This window comes from Petromyzon marinus, chromosome 50, assembly GCF_048934315.1.
Source record: "Petromyzon marinus isolate PM22_M1 ecotype Great Lakes invasive population chromosome 50, UKy_Petmar_22M1.pri1.0, whole genome shotgun sequence".
Classification (NCBI taxonomy): domain Eukaryota; kingdom Metazoa; phylum Chordata; class Hyperoartia; order Petromyzontiformes; family Petromyzontidae; genus Petromyzon; species Petromyzon marinus.
This window is the reverse complement of record NC_133716.1, coordinates 7,923,655-7,951,516: the sequence shown is the minus strand read 5'-3', so window position 1 is coordinate 7,951,516 and position 27,862 is coordinate 7,923,655. Positions and strand designations below refer to the sequence as shown.

Genomic DNA, 27,862 nt, shown 5'->3' with positions numbered 1-27,862 from the left:
TCGCGTCAGAAAAGGACCGTGCCGTGTGCATGCAAAACTAACCGGGCCGGGGCTCTTTATGGGAGATGGCGTGGCAATGGCATGGAAGATGGAGGAGAGGGAAGGCAGGGGGACAGGGCAGGACGTGGTCAGGATTCACGATGCGTCGGGTGGGTGTGTGGAGTGGTGAGGGGGAGGGGAAGGTGATGGAAACAAACGCACACACACGCAGAGACGCACGCATGCACGTGCACGCGCGCGCGCACACACACATCAAGAGCACGCATCGAGTCAATCGGATGGTGCGCACGAACATCAAAATGAGTTGAAGTCAACGATTAATAAAATTTTAAGGCAGGGTCAGGGGGGGGTGGGTGAAGAGTACGGTTGGAGGCAAAGCGAGCCGATCTTCCGCACGGTCACCGCTGTAGATGCTTTGCAGATAATCAATCGTTCGATTTGCACCGCCACTCAGAAACTTAGGCGGAAGAATTAGCAGAGCACTCCGTCTGTGCTAAAAGCGGCTGTTTTGAGGCCCAATTGCAATGACAGGACTAGCCCATCGTGTGCCGAAATCAAACCCATTATTTAAAAAATGCAAGTCAAAACGATTCCCTGTTCACGAGAGCAATGGTGTGGCACTCATTTATGTTCGTGGCCCAAAAGCAGCGGTGGATGCTGTTTCCGCATTCCATTGGCAGTGGTCAGTTTGTATCCAGGACAATGATGGAAAAATGAATCGTGATGAAAAAATGTAAAATGTCTTCACGGGTCTCCGTCATTAAAGAAAAGTATATGATCAACGTGATGACAGTTAAATTATTTAAAATATGAAGAGATGAGACATGTAAGCTGCAAAGGATGCCAAGGGTGGCATTGTGAATTTCAATACGTAAATTTAGCCAATGTGTTCAATTCTCTGGAAATTAATTTTCACCTTTCGAATAAAATAATCAAGCCATTTACTTTTTACCCCTAAACTTATTTCTATGCTAATGCAATGAAGGCTAACTCAAATCAAGTGTCCTTCTAATTGAGCAAGATAACAAAAAATTGTAATCCACATATTCTTTTGGTCTTTCGGTAAAGTCATGTAAATAGAAAAAATAAAAGTAAATAAAATAAAACTACCGACGTTTCGATCACAACACTCGCTTGTGTTTTGATCGAAACGTCACTGGTTGTGATGTTTCCTCCTTGCCACCTTCCAAGTTATTTTCTTTGCCACCTTCTGTGCTTCACCATGGTGCTCTCTGACCCCATGGTGCTCTCTGACCCCATGGTGCTCTCTGACCCCATGGTGCTCTCTGACCCCATGGTGCTCTCTGACCCCATGGTGCTCTCTGACCCCATGGTGCTCTCTGACCCCATGGTGCTCTCTGACCCCAGGGCACATATGCCCGGCCCACTTCGTTCTGACACCAGGATGCTTAAACCTTTAAAAAGAGCTTGCCTTCAGTAGCCCTCCCCCTTTTTCCTCCTGATGACGATCGCTTGTGTTGTGATCGAAACGTCGTAGTTTTATTATATTTACTTTAATTTTTTCTATCTACGTGACTTTAGCGAAAGAACCAAAGAATATGAATTCCTGTAGTCACGAAAGTTTTAAGTCAAAATTCAGTAATCGACAATTATAAATGTGTGATCGACTGATATTCGAATACGGAAAAACTTACCCCAAGCTCCGTGACGAGAATGTCTGTGATGCTCCCCAGCACAGTAACGAAATCGAACACATTCCAAGCATCCCGAAAATAGTTCTGTTGAGACAAACAAACACGGACTTACAAAAGTACTATTACAAAAAAAATGTATTCAACATGTTCTGCTTATTGAAGCAACGAAAAAAACACTGGCGTAAAGGTTAAAGTGCCTCCCTGCTGAAATATACAATTGCACAGCGCTGATCTCCATTGGCAGCCTGGGACCAGTGGTGGGTATTTCACATACCTATGGTGGGAAGCTGATTCTCCATGGCATGACGACTATTCAGGGCTTGAGTTCTCATGGAATATTTTCTATAGCCCCCCACCCCCACTAACCCCAAAAATGCCTCGGAAATATTTTTTTGGAGCTCAGCGCTGGATAACTCCGGCTGAAATTAAGCCCTGCTTATTAATGGACTCCTTGAGCATTGGAGTGACAGGCTAAAGTTGCCCAGAGACCACGATTTTGAGCTCACAACCTGTCAATTGTGAGCACAGCGCTTTTAACCGATGATAATACGCCGTGCATAATCCATCATCCCTTTAGCACACCGTGCGGGGGAGCGTACCAGAATTCCAAATGCTACAATCTTCAGTTTGCACTCCAGAAAGAACAGCACAGTGAAGATGATGTTGAGGTTGCGCAGAATTTTCTCGTACTCAGGTGAAGCTTCGTGGTACTGCAAGAGGGAACAAAACGCTGCACATACAACTATACCAATGAGCACCATATATATTTTTGTTACAACTCAAAGAGAGCCCGATCCAAAGTGCCGATCACAGAATGGAGGGAGGGGGGGGGGTCCAAAATATCTGCGAACAGCAGCCCCCATATTCTTGGTTCTTTCGGTAAAGTCACGTAGAAGGGAAACAATAAAATAATAAAAATATAAAACAGCCCCCAGGTTCGGCACGACAGGGCTTAATGAAGTGGGGGAGAATGGGCCTCACTGCTCCACCCAGGTGGGGAACCACTAGCGGGGACGTGAATCCTTATATATGGGGAGGAGAAAAGGGTTAAGGGAGAAAGGTAACTAACATATTGGGAGAAAGAGATGGACAGGGGAGAGGAGGGGAAGAAGGGGAACCAAGGGGGGGAGGGTGGGGTTGGGGGAGCACAATTATTAATTTAATATCACAGTTGCCGAACACAGGTCCAAAGGCCCAAAACGCTCAGTGGGCAGAAGGCGGAATGCATTATATTTAAAACGTTTCTTGAATTTCTGACGGTTGTAAGAAATGGTAGAGAAAAGAGAGACGATGGGAGGGATCTAAAAGTCGGGCAGTATGCGAGGGAAGAGCAGCGTTGTGACCTGCACTGTGGGGGTTAAACACAGGACTGTATGGGTCGAGACGGAGCGGACGGTCCGATCGTCTGAATTCTCAACATGGGGTTGAGGAGTCAACGAGCGAAGTTCTTGGGAATGGTGACCACGATAGCAGCGAGAGAATGACAGGGAAAACCAAAATTCTGCAAATGCAAAGCTATGCGCAATGACAGCTGTGATGCAGGGCAGGTGGTTTAAGAGGGTATTCAGAATTCGACGGCAATGATGTCACGAAATCGGTGGTTGCACTCTTGTGTTGAGGAGCACTGGTCTGGAAATAGCCAGCATCGGTACATGATTTGATGTCACTGCAAATTAATGATCCATTTCGTTTCGTGAATGTGTCACCTAAAAACTGCAAAACCCATGGCAAAATGTCACCCTCCCAACCAAAATAGAGCCACAATCTGCCACTTAAAAATAAGTGTTTTAAATATTTCAAGAAAACCCCACACTGAAACTTTTAATTGACCCAATGGCAAATCTAATACAAGCCCATAGGTCCCAAACACAGACTCTTTAGGGCCAGGCGCTAGGTGTCCTGGTTACAAACGATGATAAATAATAATTTCGCAAAAAGAGAGAATGACTCAGTAATGCGAGGAATAACACAGATAAGCGGGAAGGCAGCCAGGTCGAAAGGTGGCATCAACAATTGCCCAAGCTCTGCGGGTCCTCGATATATGAAGATGTTTTCAGCCAATTAATAAGTGTTTACATGTGGGAGGAAACTGCAGCAGCCTGGAGAACACCTACACATGTGAGGGGGCAACACTCTATCCCACACAGATGGAACGATAGAGGTCAATCCACATGTTGCTGGTCTGCGTTCTAATGGCAAGCCAGGGTATGGTTCCTCCTAGAATGCCACAGGACGGAGATTTCACAACATTTGTGTTATCCACCAACCCTCGCAGCCTCTGCAGTGCTGGATTACAGGCGCATGTTACCAGTGCTTGCCTATGAGTGTGCGTGCATGTCAATTAACTCCTAAATCGCAACTGATTTAATAAATTGTCAAGATTCAGGGTTGCAATTCAATTCAAGGACAGATTCATTTTTGTCTAATTTTAACATCTCATTTGCATTGTATATAATTTCTTTTGTCTAATACAATTTGTTCCGTCCATTAGCCTAAATGTAACAAGAGCATAACATTTGCATGTAATTTCCATAAATAACCGAGTCTTGCACGCACATTTCTAATGCACGTTCTGCTAGCACAACAATAAACCAATTAAATAAGGCATCATTATATACATATCCACAGATCCCATCTTCAGTTTGCGTTTCCGTGCGTTCACCATCTCAAATACCTCATTTACATTGGCAAATCTGAACATTGTATGGTCCTCACAGTACTGGTGGATTTCTATTGCCTATTTTTCATGCCAAGCCAGAACCAAAAACGGTGGCATTCTGGTCTCACGAGACATCTAAATCTGGTTCGGGGCCAAGCAGGGCCAGGGCTAACAATGCGTTCACTGCGTGTGGCATCAGTCAAGTACGCAGGTGACACAGCATCGCCACGTCATCTCCATGCGACTCAACTCGCTCAATGAGTGTGACATCAGTGGCACGGCTCGTGTCCTGCAATGGAAGAACAACCTGGGCACCTCCTGACCCGTGCCGCGCTCGTTTGGAAACAACTCCGGCGTGGCTCGGTTTTACAGCAGAAAAATTGGCATTTAGTGCCGCCACAACTGCAGCTACGGATCGCAGGCCCTCTCTAGAGTGGCTCCCAGCCTCCACGATGCAACCCACCCAGTCACCCCACCCAGACCCACTGCTGGCACGAGGGGAGCGGGCGAAGGGGTTGGCAGGGAGGAGATACCTTCATCATGAGGACGATGGTGTTGAGCGCGATCATGGCCATGATGAAGTACTCGAATGGCGGGGACACCACGAACTTCCACATGCGGTACTGGAAGGTGTTCCTGTTCTGGGGCATGTAGCGCGTCAGGGGCTTGGCGCTCACCACAAAGTCGATGCATGCCCTCTGCGAGAACAGGACGCACGTGGGACAGGAGTGCGAAGGCATTGGTAAATGGGAGGAAAGCGAGAGCGGGATTGGCGTTTCAACGCAATGCATTAGAGATGACCCGCGGTGTCAGGGTTTGAGCAATGAGCCGGCACCACCAAGATCCCTGCGTTCAAATCTGGACAGCAATTTGTTTGAATAGATGTCAAGCTTTAAGTCGAGTCATATAGTGAGGGCAAAAAAAGATAAAGGTTCAGCCCTGCAATTGCATGCTCACCCCACTCGCTTGTGGCAGGGCCTCCACTCGAGGCATATCCACAGAGCTCTTCTCCTTTCTTGGTGAGTGTATAAGCACTCATTATTTGGCTGAGATACATTTCCACGTGACAAGCCACTTCGTTGAGCTATCATTTGTGGCCAGGTCGATTCTGAAAAATAGCTATATAGGCTCAGTGGAGCCCTACATGGTAAAATAATAAATATATATGTGTGTTTTTTTTATAATTTATAGTTGGCTGAAATGATCTCAGAATTAAAAACCAACGCAGGATCTTCCTGTAAAAAAAGTCCCTGGGCTCAGTGTGGCATTCCTGGATCAATGTCTGGAGGGTATTTGGCTTACTCATCCACGCTGGCCAGACAACTCAGAAATAAGCACACTTTACCCCACTGCACCCAACCTGCCGATCGACTAACTGCAGTGCACTCATTTATGCTAAACTATAAAACGCTATTTTTGATTTTACCAGGTAAGGCCCGCTGAGCTACACAGCTCTTTTTCAGAAGCGACCTGGCCACAAATGACAGCTCAACGAAGGTGGCTTATCATCGTGTGGAAATTAATGAGTCAAATAATCCACGTGATCGCGGGGAGAACACGCAAACTCCAAACATACAGCAGGGGTCAAGGTCGGGACCAGAGCCATGACCTTCTGCATACCTGGCGAGGGAGATACCATCTCGCCCTATTCTGCTCGGTGTACAGGGATTGTGGAGGGAGGAGTGAATTGAAGAAACTTCACCCAATGTTTCAAGTGCCACGCCAGCAGATCCAACTGAAGTGACGACCTCTGGATTGTAATCAACAGTGCATGCGAACCAGTCCACCGTGGCAACGCCTCCACTACGAACACCGGTGCACCACCAACCTCATTTTTCTCCAAGCTGTACTCGGACATGACTTTGTCTCCTTGCTCTTGGAAGGTGATGATAATCAAGGCCACGAAGATGTTCACGAAGAAAAATGGGAACACGACAAAGTAGACCACGTAGAAAATAGACATCTCCATGCGATAGCCGGGGCTGGGGCCTTGCTCCTCATAGGTCGCCTCCACCGAGTGCCTGAGAACTCTGCACAGACAAAAAAAAAATATCATACAGTTACTGCATTGTAGCAGGTGAAGGTGCAGTCCTTCACGTCACTGCCAGTGGAAGGGTCTCTGTGCTAGAGGGAGCTCCTTAGAGCTCGCCCCCACCCTGCCCGCTGTGACGGTGTGCGTTTTAAAATGGGCACCCACTCTGGCCAGCCTTCACCAGTGGACACCGTGAAGAGGGTGAGAAGGGCCCACAGCACGTTGTCGTAGTGGAAAGGGAACTTCTTCCACTCGCGCCTCTCTGCCTTGACCGCGTTGTCCTTTCCATAGAGCAGGTAGTAGCCACTGGAGAGGAGTTAGAATAAACTTTTAATAAGTTCACGTTCAGAATTCCCTCGTTATTCGCGAGGGATACACGCTCCGGAGATGCTCGTGAATAGTAAAACGTCGTGGATAATGATATCGGCCTACGGATATTGCATAGCGCAACGTCTGCAGATGCTTCTAAAGCTTCAAGAAGTTATCCCTCTCATCTCTTTATCTCCCCACTTTATCTCTCATCACTGTATCTCATCACTTTCTCGCATCACACTCTCGCATTACATTCTCTCTCGTCCCTTTATCTGTCATCACTTCATCTCATCAGTTTCTTTCTCTCAATGCAGTCCCGTAAAGCTCCACATGTGATTAGCGGACACCTAAGATCGCGAATAGGTTAACATCTAGTGTAAATCTGATTGATTGTTTATATGTCTTGACATAAGAATATGGGTCAGATTTCGATTTAAAGCTTTCGTGACTGCAATGATTCATCTTCTCTGGTTCTTTCGGTAAAGTCACGTAGAATGAGAATAAAATAATAAAATAACACAATAAAATTATCACGATGTTTCGGCCACAACGCAAGTGGCCGTCTTCAGGTCAAAGGAACAGACCTGTCGGGACGACAGAGCTTCAATGAACGCTGTTAAGATTCGTAGCGACTTTTAAAGTAAAGGCCTACACATCTGTGGATGTGTAGGCCTTTACTTTAACATCTATTTCTGTGACCAGTCACAAGCTAATCCCTTAGCTATTTCAATGCTAAATTACTCGTTGCCTCTGTGGATGTGTAGGTTTTGACTTTAACATAGCCATTTCTGTGACCAGTCACAAGCTAATCCCTCAGCTATTTGCACAAGCTAATCCCTTAGCTATTTCAATGCTAAATTACTAGTTGCCTCTGTGGATGTGTAGGTTTTGACTTTAACATAGCCATTTCTGTGACCAGTCACAAGCTAATCCCTCAGTTATTTGATATGTAAACCCCCTTTGTCAAGGTGCCTCACTTCTCCCAACCAGCTTAAAAGTCGCTACGAATCTTAACAGCGTTCATTGAAGCTCTGTCGTCCCGACAGGTCTGTTCCTTTCACCTGAAGACGGCCGCTTGTGTTGTGGCCGAAACGTCATGAGAATTTTATTGTGTTATTTTATTATTTTATTCCCATTCTACGTGACTTTACCGAAAGAACCAAAGAAGATGAATATGGGTCAGGTGACACTGTTATAATGACTTCCTGGATTATATTCAAACTTCCATAATCTCAAGCAGAAATTCACCCATATGGAGAGCCACAGACTCACATAGATAACCATAGACACACACAAAGGCCAAATGCGACATTGAAATCTGCTGGCAGTGGCATCAAGAGCGGACATGCAGGCATCATCATTAGTGCCTCTCTGTGTGGTGGTGGTAGTGTTGGTGGTGTCAATGCTAGATTGGTCTCTGTGGAGGAGGTTCGTGAAGGATGCTGCTGGGGAGTTGGAGACAATCGACCTCCAGCAACAATGGAGGGCAGAGGAGCGACGCTCTCATTGGTGAGCGGAGCGCCGGGCGGCTAAAATGTAGCAAGTTGGCACAGTGGACAGCACAGCTGGCGCATCTGCCAGCCATCTTAAGTCAGTCAATCCATGGCACCTGGGTCTATTCCATGACCTCCTGCCAGCGGGCCTCCGACAATTCACGTGGCCTCATCGTGCACCTAGCATGGCACAAGCGCCGTGGTGACGTCACTGCCACTTGGTGGCGAACGCCGGAAATTGTCGTTGTTGGTGTCAATGCCGACGACGCTCCGTGCTTCACCTGCACTCCTTCTCCAGGGCCTTCGAGTTGTCGGTGCAGTAGAAGAACTTCCCCTTGAAGAGCTGCACGGCGATGACGGCGAAGATGAACATGAAGAGCATGTAGACGATGAGGATGTTGAGGACGTTCTTCAGGGAGTTCACCACGCAGTCGAACACGGCCTGCACGGGGAGGAGACAGCAGCAGCAGGGCAGGAGGAGGGTGAAGGAAAGAGACGTGCTACTGCGTATATTTTTTTCTTCCATTTAACATGTGGTAGGCTTTCGCGACCGATATCATCCATTCGTGAGGTTTTAGGGTTAGATCGTGTAAATATAAATGTATCGTAACCCTCCAACCACCCGACACAGACTGTAAGGTTTGTCACGAAAACATTTACAACTTGAGTGCAACGTTTTGCTGGTAATGACATCCAGCATCATCGGGCAATTTGGCAGAATATTATCCATAATAGAGGTTTTTCAGTGAGATTGCGGGAATATAAATGTGTCGATAAACCCGCCCAGCACCTGACACAGCCAATTAGTAAGGTTTGTCACATAAACACAATATGCTAATTCTTTACTACTTCAGCACACCTGTGTGTTGGAGGGTAAACCCACAACATTAACAATTCGAGTACAGCGTTTCGCCAGTAATTACAACCAGCATCATCAGGCAGCAGCCAGAGTTGTGGAGAAATCCTCCTGCTGTTTCGGTCTTAAATAGAGGGATTTATGTGATGTCGTTACTTGTGAGCCAGTCAGGTGCCAGAGGATGGGAGGGGGGGGGTTAATGTATATCATACAAATTATGAATATTAAATGCTTTCCTGGTTGCGCCGCACAGCTCTGCGATGCGTCCCCCGTCCCCCCCCCCCCCAGCAGGGTGTGCAGCAAAACGTCGGACACCGTGCCGAACATCACGCGGTACCGACCTTACTACGTTGGACAGCCAGGTAAAGAGAGGCGTATTACACGTATCTTATCTAAATGTATATAGTGCCTTATTCCAAGGCGTTTTACAGCAATTATACAATTGTACACAACCTGCTAGTGGTTGAGAGAAGAGTGGGGTTGTTATTCAAAGTGGTGGTGTAGTTATGGTGACGTGACAACAGGTGGGAGTGGTTAAGCAGGGGTTTAGGTAGTGATAGGGGTTGGAGTAGTGATAGAGGCAGAGGTAGTGATAGAAGCAGAGGTAGTGATAGGGGTTGTGATAGGGTTGGGGTAGTTATAGGGGTAGGAGTAGTGATAGGGGTAAGGGTATTGATAGGGGTAGGAGTAGTGATAGGGGTAAGGGTATTGATAGGGGTAAGGGTAGTGATAGAGTTAGTGATAGGGGTAGTGATAGGGGTAGTGATAGGGGTAAGGGTATTGATAGGGGTAGGAGTAGTGATAGGGGTAAGGGTATTGATAGGGGTAAGGGTAGTGATAGAGTTAGTGATAGGGGTAGTGATAGGGGTAAGGGTATTGATAGGGGTAGGAGTAGTGATCGGGGTAAGGGTATTGATAGGGGTAGGAGTAGTGATAGGGGTACGGGTAGTGATAGGAGCAGGAATAGTGATAGGGGTTGAGATTTGGGGTTGTTGTAATGCAGGAACGGAAGGAGGTTAGTGAAGATGATTGTTTGATGTGCTGCAGTGGGAGTTTGTTCCAGTGAAGGGGAGCAAGAAGGGCAAATGAACAAAAGCATAGACACGTAGCTACGTGATCCACACTATGCACACACACACACATGAGAACAGCACACACAGATACCTCATATGGCTTACATGTTGGGGGAACCACTGTTAGCGAGCACCTATTAAGGCTGACACTGCGTATCCAGAGGTGGTCTGGTCAGCACCACACCTGGCCCCAGTGCTGACGGTTACACACCAAGTACTCATTTAAGGGTGACTTTACCAATCGAAATTTTCTGGATTGATTCAAATATCACTCGCCACCGATGTCTGCCGTGGCCAGGAATCAAACTCGGGTCACTGGGGTCTTTGCGTAGTGTGCTCACCACGACGTCACCGTTCCCAAGTAATGATCTCATTTCACTCGAAGGAACAATGGATGTGGTATTGACGATGAACTACACCAGGGGTCAGAAACCAGAATAACAAGAAGAGCCGCAGATGTAGAATTGAGAGCTCTCGCAGCTGGATTATTGCAATCATGCAGACCAGGGGGTCAGCAACCAAAATAATAAGAGCAATTTTTTCTACAAATTCGGTCAAAAAAAGATCCTCAATATTTCAAGAGCCCCAATGCATGTGAATAAGGGATGGTGGTCCTTAATAAATAACGTCACGGAGCAGTCCTTAACCCCTTCCTGCTCCGAGGCGTCCGCAAGTTGCAGGGTGGCTGTCCCGTTCACTGCTGAATCTCGGAGCACGCAAGCGGCTAGAGTTAATTTTACTTAAATAGGCATAGCAGGGCCGTTGTTTTTAAAGACATTTAACTATAGCGACACTCTGTGATAGCTGGCGCCAAGCTGTGCCACGAGCCCTCCCCGCATGGCCTTTAACTTCCGATTACGTTCCGGTGACGTGTACGCATACGTCACCGCAATGGGAAAGGGTAAAAGGGCCGCACGCGGCTCCGGAACCGCAGGTTTCCGACCCCTGACCTACGCTCATCGCATTGTCAAAGTACAGGAACTCCTATACTTATGTATAGTAGGAGTTAGTGACGTTATGTCACGCTCACCCTCTGGTACGATGACATCACGGATGGTAACGTCATGCACAGGGGGCGGGACGGTGACGTCATGTCCCCCCCTGGGGGATTCAAGCTGGAACCCGTCACGGGTTCAGGGTCGTCTGGAGAATCCGGGAACGGGAAGGGTGGAAGTCGGGACCCAGGATAGGGGGAAATTGGCACCAGGCTAGGGTAGCCTGCGGGTGTGCTAGGGACCTCCCCAGTACCCTACCCCTGGGGGAGCGATGGGACCCCAGGGTAGGGGGAAATTAGCACCAGGCTAGGGTAGCCTGTGGGTGTGCTAGGGACCTCCCCAGTACCCCTACCCCTGGGGGAGCGATGGGACCCCGGGGTAGGGGGAAATTGGCACCAGGCTAGGGTAGCCTGCGGGTGTGCTAGAGACCTCCCCAGTACCCTTCCCCCGGGGGCGTGGAGTGTAGGCAGTGAGTGTGCAGTACATGGAGTCGTGTGCGAAGAGCGGTCTTTAATAAAACAACTGGCGCAAGCCCCTACACGAAGATCTGCCTCCGAGTCATCATGTACGCCTCAACACTTACGAACGAGTCAGGTTCCAGAGGTCTCAGCACTTAGATAACTGGTTTTAATTCATCTCAGTGTTTACTGATTAATGCTCAAAGTTAGGACTTTGTCAGAGCTGACTTTCATACGCTTCTTGTCATTCAGGACAGAGAGCATATGCATATAAATCTGCTTCTCTTATCTCAATCGCCTTGCCATTCCACCACCCACTTGAGAAGCCACTTGGACCACAAGCGTTGTAGTGTATAGATACATTGTGAGTCTTTTTAAGAGGGTACGGTTAGAGTACAGGGATTCCTCTACTTACAAACGAGTTAGGTTTCAAAGGTCTGTTCATAAGTCGATGTGTTCGTAAGTCCAACTTTTCTCCAAACGTGTTGTATGGCATGTACACTTAACACGGGGAATGTCTTTAAAAGTTGCATAATCTCCTGTCGATGAAGATGCCAATGATTCTTCATGTTCTGCAGTTGTAGATGCCACCACCGCTATCTATTGCTCGGCAGTTGAACTTACGACTCTCGGTCCAAACAGGCAACTGTACATACGGACAGGTTTGTTCGTGTCTCTGAAAGTTTGTAAGTCAAATATCAGTATGTAGAGGAGTACCTGTATGGGCATTGCATCTGAAGATGCTTGGGTGGTGGAGAATGAATTCTAAGGAGGATTCAGGTCACCCATGCTTGGCCATTTTATTTACAATTGCAGTTTATATATAACATATTACATATATTGGACATACACAAATAACTGATTGAGATGTGATATTGGCACTAGAAATGTGTTGTTACAGAAGGATACTGCATCTAAGCTGGGCCCAAAGAGTGACCAATGTATAAGTAATATAAAAAAAGGTTGTGCATATAAGAAGGCATTGCTGAGAATGAAACTGGCACTATTTGGGCACACATGTAGGATGGACAACAACAGAATAATGTAAAGTGTGTCGTTCGGAAAAATGGAAGGAACCGGAAAGAGAGGAAGACCGAACAGAGAATGACTTGATGATGACGACAGAAAGAGATTGGTGCCAGAAAGATGTGGCCACTACTTGTAGCATATTGGCACAAGACAGAGGAAAGTGGAAATAATTTACGAAATGTGCAGTGGACACCTATTGGTGATTTTCCCATGTATTGTGAGGATGATGATGATTTAATATATAGATATCACACCGCCATAGAATATAGCGATCATAGGTAATCAACAAATACAATACTGTAGAGATATACATTAAATATTTCCACAATTATGAAAAAAAAAATCAGAATCTGTATTTATCTTGCAGTAGTCCGATGAGCAATGAAGCTCTGTTTCACAGATGTCCATTTGGGGGGCGGGTCAGAAATCAATGCAGAAGACTCTGGCCAGTATTCTGTATGAAAGACGAAGGCAATCATACCTTCAGCTTCGGGAGACGTTTGATGGTCTTCAGGGGCCTCAGCACACGCAAAACCCTGAGGGACTTGATCGTATTAAGGTCCTTGCCTCCCTTGTTGCTGGAGGTGGCGACGGACAAACGCACGCACGTGCACACACACACACACACGTTGCCACAGGGAAGTGAGATAATGAGGAGCTGTATCACAGCCGAGAACAGTTGCACCACATGCACTTCAGGCAACTGTTCGTCTCGCCATCGCTCAAATTATTAATATTTGGATGGGGGGGGGGGGGGGGCGGTGGGAGGAAGGGGGCGCGGAGGGCGGTGAGGGTTCCACGCCTTCGTCTGCCTTCTGCAGCCATCATGCTTTGACTCGCCCCAATCTGAAACCATCGGGAGCGTCCTTCCACTTGCCGCTTTCCATTTGGTTCGGAAATTCGGACTCACGTCCTGCGTGACAAGACCAAAACGGGGGGTGGTGGGGGGGGGTGTGGTGCTGCAAAGTGGCACGTGAACAAGAACGGACTCGGTGGTGCCTGTGGCGTCAGGTTCGGGCAAGTCAGAGGGGCGAAAGTTTCCGTTTCAAGTAGCTCTTTATTATTCCCTTCGTTATGGCTTTTTTTCTCTATCTCTCTCTGCATCCGGTGCCACATGCAAGGGAGCATAACTCGACATGAGTAATGCACATTCTCTTTGTTTTTGGGTGCCTCCGGGCATGCTAGGAGTTCCGCCGTGCAGGGGTGGAGAGGTTAAGAGGTGAAGAGGAGGGGTGGTGCCGTGCGGGTGGCTCCGTGGACATTTACCCTGAGGGAGTCCTGTGTGGTGTTTTCGAGGTGAGTGAAAATCAAGGGGACGTTGGATTTGAAGCAGAAGAAAAAAAATAACACGAAGGCGTTAGGGGGAAAGCTAAAAAGAAAACACATCGCATCTTTCACTCGCACAAGAAAAGACGAAGATTCGCCCGTATAGCCTTAACAGACTGTTGGGGCAAGTGCTATTAAGCGGGGACCTGTGAAGGCCTGGAACGATTACACGAGGGGGTGGGTGGCCAGCACCATGCTCGACCTACTCGTCTCCCGAGTGCCGATGCTTACACACCCACGCCAGGTACTCATTGAGTCGACTTATGGGAGGCCCAGGACCGTTTCAGATAATCGTCACTGGTGTTGGCCGTGAGCGGGAATCGAATTCGGGTCTCCGGGTTCGTAGTACAGCACGCTAACCGCTACACCACCGCTCCCCACTCACTCACACGCACGCACGGAGCACGGGAACGCTCATCTTCTCGACAGGCCCAGGACTGGACACCTGGGGCAGAATGCCACGTGGGGCCTACCTTACTCGTTGGTGTAAAACAAAACAAATGGCCCATTGTGCGGCCCCTCTTTGTGTTAGACCCAGAGTAAATGGCCCGTTTTGATCCCACCCTCCAAATTCTGGGCTTCACTGCTTCTCAATGTCAAAGGCACATTACCGAAAGACCCAAAGAGTACACATTACAAGTATGTTTACGCGTTACATAGGGACAAACACAAACTATCGTCCAAGTATTCGTTTTGGTCACATTTTCTCGCCATTAAACACATTTATTTTGAGGTCATTATGCTTCAACGATGCCTTGCATCAGGCAGGGGTTGGGGGGTGAGCTCAGCCCCCCCTTCTGAATTCTCATAGCCAAGTTATAAATGCTGGTACAATAATAATCACCACCAGTGGCAGGAACTCTCCAAAGTTCACCATTTCGGTGGACACCAATAACCACATGCAATAATAATACAGCCATTTTACTCATTAACACAGGAGGGTTGGGAGCTAGAGCGGAACACACAGGACAGACAAAACCAGACAGCATAGCTTGTAATTCTGTTGAGCCGTTGAATATTTATTTAAAGTTTGTTTAACATTGGCTGTGACATGTGTTCACTCTGAGTTGTTTTGTATATCCTCAACCCCACCCTAACCCAACCTACCTGTAAACACGGTCACGCTACACGGTTGGCTAACACGGCAGGTGCACTCACAATACTCTCCCGATAAACGTGGTGTTTTTATATTTTTTTACACTACGGCAAAAAAAAGAAACGCGTCTGTTGTGCAAGTGCGTCCGCAAACTACTCACGAGAAGACGTAAGCCATCAGAGCACCACTGACAACAATGAAGTCCAAGATGTTCCACAAGTCGCGGAAGTAGGCCCCGGGGTGGAAGACCAGGCCCAAGTCGATCATCTGCCAAGCACGGCGTTGCATACGAGATACTGTACCAAAAAAGACTGCAACATGAGTATGTGTTTATTTAATCTACCGCTCTGATAGTAATCATCATTAAGAATTATATGCAAAGAGAGGTGGGGAGTCTGTAACGGGCTGTCGAAACGTGTTTGTGGAACCTGATTCACTTGAAATCTTCTAGAAATGAACGTGTGGTAACCCTCCACCACCCGGCACAGCCAATTAGTAAGGGATTTGTCACTTAAACAAAACGCCATTTAGTTACTACTTCAGCCAACCGGTGTGTTGGAGAGTAAATCCACAACATTTACAATTTGAGTACGACGTTTCGCTGGTAATTACATCCAGCACCATCGGGCGATTTGCCTACGTGTTAAACAGGTGTATTATTGCACATTTGGCACAATCGGGGACGATTACGGTCCCGGGTAGGGCATACAGATATATGTCTTAGCACAGCTGTCTCAAAGGGAAGATGATCCTGGGAAAAAAAACCCGGGACCGGTGGCAACCACGGTCTTGCCACATTGGGGTGTTTGGCTTAACGAGTGCGGTAGGAAACGCGAGAAAGTCCACACGCATATCAGCAGTTGAAACTCAGTGCTGTCGTCTCGTATAAGTTAAGTAAACATGAAAACGCGGAGCCCTGCAGGTGCTTGTTCATGCCACACTGCAGGCAGAAGAGTCTCCCGCTCGAGGGAGCTCTGGATATTTTGGCCTACTCTTCAACGCTGGCCAGACGCCTTAGAAGTGATGCGAGCACCTGCACTTAAACCCCACCGCACGCGTCTTTACTAATCGTCCGTGTTGCACGCATTTATTGTATAGCGCGCACTGAGACAGAGGGGATTTAAGAAACTTGCCAAGAATTTGCACGAGCGTTTTCATTAGTAGCACCTATACACTTCTTCCAATGCAATACACTTATACCAATGCACTAATTTGCATGTTTTTATTTTTAAATTCATATGCACTTCCACTTGCAAGAAAAAAAATTAAGTCTATTCTTGTCCACCCTTGCTGGAGCTCGCATGAGGTGTACGTGAAGTTAAAAGTGACGTATGATGATGAGGATTCATACTTTTATGAAGAGCTCAAAAGTGAACACTCCGGTGAAAACATAGTCAAAGTTTCTCAAGATCTGAAAGAGAGGGAAACAACACAAGGAGAGACACCAACGTTGAGTGCAACATCATATCTGCCCGAGTGAATAATTTATCAAACCGAGTAATACCCTCCTACTGAGATTCGCTATATATATGCACTGCAATTTCTGCCAATAAATAGAGCAGCAGTCATGATTTAATATTTATTTTTGGTGGTTAATTTGAAAGTTTGCCATCAGCGCTACAACACTGGGCATGCAATAGCCTAACTTTTTTCGAATCACGATCCAGGATTTGTGGGCGTACTTTCAAGGAACGTGCAACCCCACAAAAAGCAAAATAGCCGTCGCTGCTGAAACACATCGGTGCAAAAAGCATCAAAGGCCGATGAACAAGTAATATAATTAATGTTATTCGCATGGAGACATGGACTTTAAGGCCCATTCACTACTCCTTTAATGAAAACAGACCACCTGTTTGTTCGCTGCACATTCAATTCACATGGTACAACATCGCATATTCGACTCACTGGGAACATAGGTATAGGCGGATATGCGAAAAGGTCGGATATGTGAGCATATATAGATCATCACAGTCGCAACGCGTAGGAACAGATCACCGAGCAAAAAACAAAAAGAGCAAACTGCTTTAAACGCGGGGGTAACGTGTCGCTGTGCTTTAGACGTAAGCGAATTTGAAACGGTCGGATTTGTGAACATCTGTCGAGGAAACGGCAGCTACAACCATGCACAAACAACGCTGCACTCTGTGCGGGCGATGAGGCGATCGCGGTGGATATATGCGACGGTTTGCACCGAAAACAGGAATCGAAATGGACGTCCCCTCCGTTAATTTTGCTGTTCGTCACAATGGCCTTTAACAATTGCGGAGAAGACGACAACCTGTTGCGCGGCCTTCCCTGCTAGGTGCAAAAGCACAACGGATGTCATCGAAGTGGCGGTCGAATGCCCCACAAAAGGCATCCCGGCTTGAAAAGCAACAGTTTAAAAGGTCCTTCTCTGGGCCAAAGTAAAGTGAATTGCCATACGAAAGACGAATAATCTTTCACAAGAGCTCAGATTTGGTTATATTTTGTAGACACATGCCTATGCTGTGCGTCCCGGATAGCCCTACACAAGTTTGAAGCATTGTTAGCGGTGGGGGGGGGGGGGGAAATAGACTTTATAGTTGCAATCAAGTTAATGTTATTTTTTTAGTTTTTTTTTGCTCTACCAAGTGAGAGCTCAAGAGGCCAGGATAGAGTAGTCTCATTTGCAGGACTGACCTGGGTCACCAAGAGGACGAAAGCAAAAAACCACTAAAGTAACATACAGCAATGAAGAACAACAGAAATTAGCGCAAGGCTACTGCGTCACACGAAAACATCGCACGAAACATAAGTCAATGTTAAATAACAAATGGCACTCCCATGGAGCTTTGATCTCATGAAGGACACACAGCTGAGGCAAATATCTATAAGATATAAGATAATTGATTTTTGTTCTGGTTGGCATGTTTCTGTAACGGCATTGTGCTTTAAAAAATCCACCCGCCCCCACTGCCCGCTGAAACCCCCCACCCTACGCCCGCTTTGTGGCTGAGATATTCAAACTCCTGACTCAGCAAAACACTTGCTTCATTGCATTGAATAGTCGCGAGTAATGGATCAACATCAAGGAACCAAGAGACGAAGCAACGTCCAGGACGAGCAATGGCTGGCTACGCACGGCGCCAACCGAAAAGTTCAACATACGTACGTAGACATAACGCGACCTTCGTCCCCCACCTTGTTCCAGGGCGAGTCCGCCTCCACGGGGTCTTCAGCGGCGAGCGCGATGCTGCTCATGGCTATGACGAGCAGGATGCACATCTCGAAATAGCGGAGGGTGACGATGTAATGGCACAGCCTTCGGAGCCTGCAAAAGAGCACAGATTTGTTAAGGCACGACAGCAATAGCTCGATGTGTACGTAAGCGCGTTGAACTTCTTTCGCACCATACGTAGCCGACCGTGCTAATCGTAGGTGCGCGGCGGGGGGCGGGGGGCAACAAACTATGGGTCTCTGTGTGAGTCTATGGGTCTCTGTGTGAGTCTATGGGTCTCTGTGTGAGTCTATGGGTCTCTGTGTGAGTCTATGGGTCTCTGTGTTAGTCTATGGGTCTCTGTGATGAGTCTATGGGTCTCTGTGTGAATCTATGGGTCTCTGTGTGAATTTATGGGTCTCTGTGATGAGTCTATGGGTCTCTGTGATGAGTCTATGGGTCTCTGTGATGAGTCTATGGGTCTCTGTGTTAGTCTATGGGTCTCTGTGTGGTGACACTATGAGTCTCTGTGTGAGTCTATGGGTCTCTGTGATGAGTCTATGGGTCTCTGTGTGAGTCTATGGGTCTCTGTGATGAGTCTATGGGTCTCTGTGAGTCTATGGGTCTCTGTGTGAGTCTATGGCTCTCTGTGTGGTGAGCCTATGGGTCTCTGTGTGAGTCTATGGGTCTCTGTGATGAGTCTATGGCTCTCTGTGTGGTGAGACTATGAGTCTCTGTGTGAGTATATGGGTCTCTGTGTGAGTCTATGGGTCTCTGTGTGAGTCTATGGCTCTCTGTGTGGTGAGCCTATGGGTCTCTGTTTGAGTCTATGGGTCTCTGTGTGAGTCTATGGGTCTCTGTGTGAGTCTATGGGTCTCTGTGTGGTGAGCCTATGGGTCTCTGTTTGAGTCTATGGGTCTCTGTGTGAGTCTATGGCTCTCTGTATGGTGAGCCTATGGGTCTCTGTGTGAGTCTATGGGTCTCTGTGATGAGTCTATGGCTCTCTGTGTGGTGAGACTATGAGTCTCTGTGTGAGTATATTGGTCTCTGTGTGAGTCTATGGGTCTCTGTGTGAGTCTATGGCTCTCTGTGTGGTGAGCCTATGGGTCTCTGTGTGAGTCTATGGCTCTCTGTGTGGTGAGCCTATGGGTCTCTGTTTGAGTCTATGGGTCTCTGTGTGAGTCTATGGGTCTCTGTGTGAGTCTATGGGTCTCTGTGTGGTGAGCCTATGGGTCTCTGTTTGAGTCTATGGGTCTCTGTGTGAGTCTATGGCTCTCTGTGTGGTGAGCCTATGGGTCTCTGTGCGAGTCTATGTATGTGTGTACGTTGAACTTCTTTCGCACCGTACGTAGCCAACCGTGGGAGAAGGGACACAAGGATATATGAAGCAGACACGTTCCCAGAGCTTCGTTCATATATTGAAACTTCGTATATTGAATAACTTATATTAGCACTTTGGGGATGCATTCCCAGCCTTCGTAACTTACCACTTCGTACTGTAAGCACTTCATAACTTACCAATCATGTTGTAAACAAAGACAATTTGTATTGAAAATAATATCAAATTTAATACTGTACAGTCTAAAATCAGCTTTAGTTTACAGCTCTAAGTCAGTGCTGTAAGTTCCAAGTTCCTATGGCAGGGGCGAGTCTCACCATAGAACAACCACTGTTGACTAGACATCCGTGAAAAGGAGCTGCACGAACCTCTCTTTCAGTGTAAATAAAACACCTGATTCTGACTTCCCCACAAAGTGTTACTCACTTTATCGACCCCCCCAAAGGGACGATGGGCCGAGTCAACCCCCCTCCCCCCTTACGATTGCGAGCCGTTTGCTCTACTTCTGAGCCACCTGGCAGTGGACCGCTGCGACAACGCCGAGCTGCTGTGGGGCAGACAGCCGCTGTGGAATTGTGGGAAACATTTTAAATGCAATCGGTGGCGTTCCTTTGACTCGCAACATCGCGTTCAAACCAAAACGGTTTCTTTTGGGGTTGCTTTTAAAAGTTGAACGCACGAAATGGCCTTAATTGAATCGTGAGGTCATGATACACCCCATTAAATTGTGTGCAATAATGTATTGCTTCAGGTACCCCGTTCATTTAAACATCTATATCATCTAATGATTCGTACTATTATAGATTACATGCGTACCTTCAAAAAATTATTTATATAAACGTAAAATGACCCATATTTCGGGTAAGTTACTGAACCCTGCACTCCTAAATACATTGAAGATGCTGCATGCAGGGCTTTTAAATGCACGTCAATTTGTGAGATTATTTTCCCAGGAGTAAGTCGCCGAGTCTCAACACTATAGGAGGGGTCCTGCACATGGGTGTTTGAGTTTTTGGCCCAGAACAAAATCCACGATGATGCGGTAACATCCCAAAGCGCCGCACCGATAAGAGTCAAGAATCCATTGCAGTGCTGCCACCCCCTGGGCACCTCACGGCAGAAACCTACATCACGTGGTATTGGAAAGGAAGTCTCCCAGGCTCAACACCTGCTGAGTAAATATATACAAGCAAAAGGTGGTCTGAACATTGTGCAAAAGGATACACACAATACCAATGGATATATTGCTTTACATCTTCTTCTCTTATTGCCTATAATGAAAATGTCCCAGAATGCGCCTGATCCCATCATATCCCAAGACCTAAGCAGGATGTGGAGGCTGGATAGTGCTTCGGTGGTAGGCCACCGTGCAAGAAACGGCTTGTCACATGGAACGCGAGGGATACGTTGCGGACAGCGGAGGGCAGTGTGGCAAAAATCCATCGTTGTACTGTGCTTCTACGCTCCCACATGGATGATACCGCTCCACCACCACCCGCACACTGGTCAGCGTGGTGACACGTGGTCATGTGGCTGCGGAGGCATTCACGCAGCGGCGGTTCATAATCAGAATGTTTACTTCGGACTGGAAGAGGAATCCGATGAGCTATGAAGCTCTTTTTTTTCACAGATGAGGAGAGGAACTGTACAGACGTGTGCAGTGTTTAAATATTGAAAGCCCCTTATTTCAACGGTAGGTTGTTGCTGCAGCCAAGCTGGCTACGATTGGAGTGCGAACGACGAGATGAGATTTACAGGTTAAATAAAGGCATATCACAAGCAAACAGCACACCCAAACACATTGCCACACAGTATACATATATAGATCTCCTGTCTATTTTAGAATTAATCTCAGCTATTCGAAAACAACCCCATCATCAGAATAGCCAGATAAGAAAGTGGAATAAACATTTCCTGCCGCACCCAGTGTCCACTTTTCAATTAAAGTCGAGGCTCTTAAAAGTAATTTGTTGCCCTCTGTCAATCCAGTGCTGGTTGAAAGCCGTACCCAATTCCATGTTGGTCATGGCGTTTGTTTGACCATACTTCACCATGCTGGTAAATGTCACTTAGTGAAGGTGTGGGAGAGGTGGGCGGGGGTGACTCAGGATCAATTCAGAAATCAATCACCACCAATTTTAGCCGTGGATGACAATTGGACTCCAGTCGCTGAGTTCTTAGCGCAGGGAGCTATAATGTTGACCTCAGGGAGGCCCAGAGCCGATTAAGATATTTGCCGTGGCTGGGAATTGAACGCAGGGCATCGTGTTTTGTAAGGAAGTGTGCTAACTACGACGCAATTGCTTCCCACATGCAAGTGATCAGAATAAACTTATACGCACACACGCGGTAACCTCTTAGTCGGAGTAAATTAGTCAGCTACCATGCCCTCCTGTGACATCCCATGCAGGATTAAAAAAAGCATGTGTATGTTAAAAACATTAATTCAATAGATCAATTTTAATATGACATTTTCTAGAGCTCTCCATCCACATAAATGCCAAAGGCACATAATGCCTCATGTATAGAACATTCTTTTTTTCCACAGCCAATATTCACATTAACATTTAACATGAAACATCGGGGTCACGCGAGCGACTATTCATGACTCCGCGTCCGTGCGCAATAAACGTGTCCAATGACACTACTTTTCCGATCGTAAATGTTTTATACGTGCAGTATTTGAACCTTGTGGTGGGACCCCGGGGTCCCATAAGCCCCCGGCTCTCGCATAAACATTATATTATAATGTAAACGAAAACTTTGCTCTTTTTCACCAATGGGTTTGAAGGATGGTGGCAAGTGTTGCCTTGTTAAACTAATGCCTTTAAAACTGAAAACTACTTACCTGCAGTACCTCTATTTAAATACACTATCGAAAATAATAATTTACACCCCTCTGTCAATCATCGTGTTTCTCAGTCTGGATTTGTGAACACACTTTGTAACCAGTACGTACAACAGTACGCGTTTGCAATGCGCTGTTCATATTGTAACAAGCGTTTATACCAATGTTACTCTACAGAGTAGTGGGTCGCCGCTCCTCTTATCCGCATTGATACGAGCGCTATGTGGCTTAACCGCAAAAAAAAAAAACTATCTGCACAGATGTATACGGGACAAGAGAAGTGTTAAATATCTGCAGGTAATATGATTGTCATCGATTGATCCTGGCTGCATAATAATGAAGATAAGAGAGCAGTTTCACTGTATTATGCATACCGTTATGCCAAATAAAGGACTTTAGTCGTGTAGGCAGTTTGAGCAGCTTTGGATAAGACTTATGATCCTGCCCATACTCGAGCAAGGAGTGCATTCGCTTGACTTCCGACCCCGGGGTCCCGCCATAAGGTTCATTTGAACGCGGCCAGGTGATAAAGGCATTTTCAAAAGGGCCTGTACTTACGGGTTAGTGGAGCTGAATATAAACATGGAGCTGTACGGCAGGATGGGCTTATGACGTTTGTCATCATCGTCATCATTATCCCCCTTCTCGTCTTTCTCCTCCTCGGCCACATCATCCGGCTTCTTCAGACTGGCCAGGGCGCCGATGTCTGATCGGACGAGCGCACAAATTACAACTCGTGAAATCCAACACCCTCCGAAGACAATGGGCAGGAAGGGTTAATAAATCAAGAGACAGCTGTCGTCCAACGTGCATGAATAGACGAACACACTAGAGCGTATTTAAACCGCCTGACAAATGCATTTGTGTACAAAAGAGCTGGTTACATTTGTGAAGATCAATATTGGTGGCGCGCACTATGCCGTATAGAATTTCTGCGTGTTTGTTGGTAACAACACCGTCTGTCTGTGTTCTTGCGTTTAACAATTGCAGGTGACGGAACAGATATATATGTGTAAATAAAAGATACGAGGAAATACATTTTCCTAATTTAAAAATATGTACAATGAGCGTTATGCTGTTTTTATTTGTTTCCAATGGAAGTCGTACATTATTCTTGGAATGGTCATTACGGCAGTATGTAAAGAAAATAATTATTTTTCAGACTAAGAGGAAATTTTAAACGATCAAAAGGCTTCACATCACACACATTACTCCATCCACAATGCGTAATAGTTATGATTATTGCTCGCTACCCAATAACCCTCAGTCTTAATGTGCTTTACCCGATCTAACCCCATTGGCCTTTTCACACATCAACCGCACGCATTCACTACAGCAGAACATTGCTTCAGTGTGGCCACCAAGGGCCCAATTCTGTCGCAGAATGCCTATCTTGCGATTTTTATCATCGACAAAAATAAATAGAAAATTAACAGCACCCTTTTGCCAATCCACTGCCGGATGAAAGCCTCACCATGTCGTCTCAGTCACAGGGGTCATATTTGCCCATACTTCACCATGCTGGTCAGTGCGAGTTGGTGAAGATGGGAGGGCGGGGGGGGGGGGGCATGACTTGTTATGATATCACTCGCCACTGATGTTAGCTGTGGCCGGCAATCAAAGTTGAGGTCGCCAGGTTCATGTTCATAGCACTGCTTTTTTCAAACTTTTTTTTTATATAAACCATCATTCGCCATTAAAATGCATAGCAAGCATCTGTCGATTCACACAATGGACACGTTAGAGACCACAGTGATGTGTGAACGCTGCCATTCTTAAAAGGTCAAATGCGATTGGAACAATTTTGTCATCTTTATGCTCTTGCTGTCGGGTTATTTGATTGCCCGTATTGTCTGCGTTGTTGCGGTCGCCACTGTGGGAATCGGCAGCAGAGTGGGCAGAGCAACTGCGCTCCGAACCCGGCGAGGCAGAGTCAAAACCAGCGTGGGGCTGACATCGGTGACAAATATCTCAACCGGTCCTGGGCCTGCCTCTTCCTAGCTCGCCTCAGCCTTACGTGGGCACTCGGCGCGGCGATGCAGCCACCAGCACTGGGGGGGACACAACGGTGGCCAGGGGTTGGGGTGCTCGCAACACCACGGTCTTAATAAACAGGGCAGCCCAGAAAGGGGAGGGGTTGTGGAGGGGTGGAGGGGGGGGGCATTTGGCATTTGCTCCGGGCCTCACGCAAAGAGTGTCCCACAACACGCCCCATTGTATTGTTGTTAATGAATAAGGCCTTCCCCCTCCCCATCCTCTTCCCCAACCTGCCTCCACCTGACATTCTGCCTTGGCCTGTCGCCCGAGGCCTCCATGAATCTATAGATGGCCCCGCTTAATAAATCGGCTGGCTCGCTCACAGTACTTGTCCCAAAGGTGCATCTAGACGACAGCGGAGCTCTTTATCTTTGTTGCTGCTGCTACTACTGCACCTGGCGCATCAGCGGACTCCCCGGAGGGCCCGGTAATCATGACAGGAATCCTCACGGATGGGTCCATCTTGTTGATCTTCTGATTGGGCAGCTTACTGTTGACATCCGTCTTGTCGGAGCTTTTCAGATCTTCCATGTGGCCGGCTTTACTGCTTAAGAAAAAAACAAAAGCAGTAAGGAAAGCAAACGTACTGATTAAGAGAAGGAAAGCCGATGAAATAATTAAAACGTATAGACAGTCGTTTTTTTAAGAGAGAGAGAGAGGGGGATGTCATTCTAAAGATGTTATACAAAGGCTAGAAAACCAACAATGTGTCACATATATTGACAAGCAATAATTCGAATAATTTTTATTCATTTAGCATCTTAATATGAGGAACATATATTTATGCCATACAGGAACAAATAGTTATACCAAGTAACATCATAGAAGTCGATGCTTATAATGATAGAAATACGAAAAGCTACATTTTTTTTTATCTTACCCTGCCTTCAATTTTAGGCTAACATTTAAACTGGTTGTTCATTGAACCTTGAAAAGTTTGCGTTGGGTAAATGTAAAAGGTGCTCCATCCAAATATGACATACGGCTTTGAATAACTCACCTTTATCAGGTTATTTTTGTATGCGCGCATTGCAAACCACGTTACCAGCTACGAACATTCAACCAACCGACTGCATATGTCAGAGCCATGGTGTTAAACTTCATAATAAAAAACAGCAAAAGATGCCCTTTCAAATTCACCATTTTAAACAAATCTACGTCACCTGTGCCGTTGACCTTACACATCAGGCTTACTGTTCTCCCGGTGATAGTTTTTTTTCAGAACTGTGCAAAATAACAAACATACCAAAAATCCCAGGGGAAGGAGCTCTCACGACAGGACAATCACCCACGAACATTCACATCATTTGAACCCCAAGCCAAAGCGAAGTGCTATCTGATGAGATACCGGGATGGGTGAATATTTTAGAAGGCTACAAATGGTTGTTGTGTGGGACAATAGAAAAGCGAAAATATGTTTTTATGCAAAACCATCGCATCTGCTCAATTTGTCTATTGGGGTCTGCCACACCGGGAAACGTGGCGGGGGGGGGGGGGGGGGGGAGGATTTACACGTTGATTCATGCAGCCGCTACATTACCGATTGTGATAATGCTGCAGCAAGAAACGTGTGAAATCATAACACTAATCATTCTCCAAATTACCATATGATAATTGTAATATATGTTTAATTCGGCATGTAACAATTCAATGATTCTTACCCCCCCCCCTTTCACCCCGCCCCTCTCGTATTTGTTCAGTTTTGGTTGCTTCTCGAGTCTGTGCATTCGTTGCATAAATCGCAAATACGGTGGAGCTCCTCTGCTCATCCCATTACGTCCACATGGCCTCCCATTGCCCAAGCGTCCAATCTTCGTATTACCCGCACTTGTACACGGATAAGAGAAATAACCCGGCAGTCATTGAAAAAGCAAGCTTACGGTGAGGACTTATCCACAGTTGTTTTGTGCCCCCATTTAATTGCAGATGCTAGATGTTGCACAATTTCATAGAATGTACCTTGAGTGTACAAGAATGAGCTTCATTGAGCAATGGATTGCTGCGGAGTTTCAGAACCCAACGCTCGCGTACGCAGCGAGTCTCGACACCGACGGCAGTGGGGCTGAGAAAGGGCCACGGGAAACCTTCGTTTGTTTTTATTTTTGTTGTGTAACCTCACCTGCGCTGACGGGCCTCCTTGGATGCGGGGTCGTCACGGCAACGACCTTTGCCCTCTTCCTGCTCGTCCGTCTCGTAGGTGGAGTGCGCGCGGTGGCGCTGCCTCCTGCCCCGAGCGAGGTCCTCGTCCTCCCCTTCCATCCCCTGCACGGCCAGGGCAGGTATCTTTGTGGAACACAAGGCAGTGTGAGCGACGGTGCAGAAGAAGACAAAGATCCCCCTCCCTATAGCCGTAAGACTACTATTTAAACAACATTTTATTTTATCTTACCAGGTAAGGCCCACTGAGCTATATAACTATTTTTTTAAATTTCTTTAGAACTTATTTTTGCATTCAGTTGATTGTCCTTCCCCACGCACCTCTAATTATGACGGTTGGCTACGTACGGCGCGAAAAAAGCTCAAAATGCATAAATACAGTATTGACGTGATCACAAATGATTGCCCAACGATGTGGCTTATCTTGTGGAAATGTACAGCAGCCACATAATCTAAAACACATGTTGATTTTAAACCGGAGGACCCGGAGAAAATTGCATGCAACCACGAGGAGAAAGTGCAAACTCCAAATATACAGGTGTCAGGGTCAGAATCGAACCCACGACCTCCTGCATACCAAGTTGCAATGGCAAAAGCTTTTGGGGCAAGTACTTTTCGCGAGCACCTATGAAGGCCCGCATGTCACACGAGGGGTTGGGTGGCCGGCACCACACCCGGCTGCCTTTGTCTCCTGAGTGGTGATGTTCACGCACTGCACCAGGTACTCATTTGAGTCATCCTCGGGGAGGCCCACGACCAGTTCAAATATATGCCACTGTTATTGGTCATGAGTGGGACCCTAACTCAGGACACCGGGTTCATAGCACAGCGCGCTAACCACTGGAGCCCCACATAGCGCGCTAACCACTTTGGACAACCACACACCACATTCGCCATAGCCCAGGACCAGATAGACCCAAAATGCACCCAATCGCATTGACATTTGGAAGCCAAGTAGGGCTTAGCCTGGATACATGCTGGGCGACCACAGTGCTGAGCAGGTCCAAAATGTGGCATGGCTATGTGCCGGGCAGCACAGGTCAGTGAAGCGGAATATATTGATCTATTCTACTCCCGTGCTCCAAAATCTATGCTCTCCGCCTTTACCGAATCAGTGTCAAGCGTGAGCATGGAATACTCAAACACACTGCCACAACCAACGTGGGGTGTGAAGGCCTTCATCCAGTAGTAAATGTTGCAAATAATTTGTCGTGAATACACAGCAGAGAACACAAACACACACACACACACGCATATCTACATTTATTTATAACACAAACGCTCTTTGGTCATCTTGGGATAACAACAAAATTGCACAC

General features: G+C 46.8%; 1 protein-coding gene across 12 annotated transcripts in view; it reads right to left on the bottom strand.

Annotated features, from left to right (window-relative positions):
- Window positions 1-27,862, bottom strand: part of LOC103091713 (voltage-dependent P/Q-type calcium channel subunit alpha-1A) — a 187,684-nt gene that overhangs the window by 36,926 nt on the left and 122,896 nt on the right. For 11 of the 12 annotated variants that reach the window (XR_012947186.1, XR_012947188.1, XR_012947187.1 and 8 more), the window contains 13 exons: window positions 26,506-26,669; window positions 24,782-24,933; window positions 22,908-23,055; window positions 18,147-18,276; window positions 16,336-16,395; window positions 15,145-15,251; window positions 13,044-13,140; window positions 8,433-8,593; window positions 6,512-6,652; window positions 6,143-6,344; window positions 4,848-5,012; window positions 2,255-2,365; window positions 1,656-1,739 (listed from right to left, as the gene is read on the bottom strand). Coding sequence is in view for 9 of the 12 variants with exons in the window: in XM_076074845.1 (XP_075930960.1) it covers window positions 1,656-1,739; window positions 2,255-2,365; window positions 4,848-5,012; window positions 6,143-6,344; window positions 6,512-6,652; window positions 8,433-8,593; window positions 13,044-13,140; window positions 15,145-15,251; window positions 16,336-16,395; window positions 18,147-18,276; window positions 22,908-23,055; window positions 24,782-24,933; window positions 26,506-26,669 (1,722 nt within the window). In the remaining 3 variants the exon portion in view is untranslated. The remainder of the gene's footprint in view (window positions 1-1,655; window positions 1,740-2,254; window positions 2,366-4,847; window positions 5,013-6,142; window positions 6,345-6,511; window positions 6,653-8,432; window positions 8,594-13,043; window positions 13,141-15,144; window positions 15,252-16,335; window positions 16,396-18,146; window positions 18,277-22,907; window positions 23,056-24,781; window positions 24,934-26,505; window positions 26,670-27,862) is intronic. The other variant, XM_076074847.1, reaches the window with a different exon arrangement.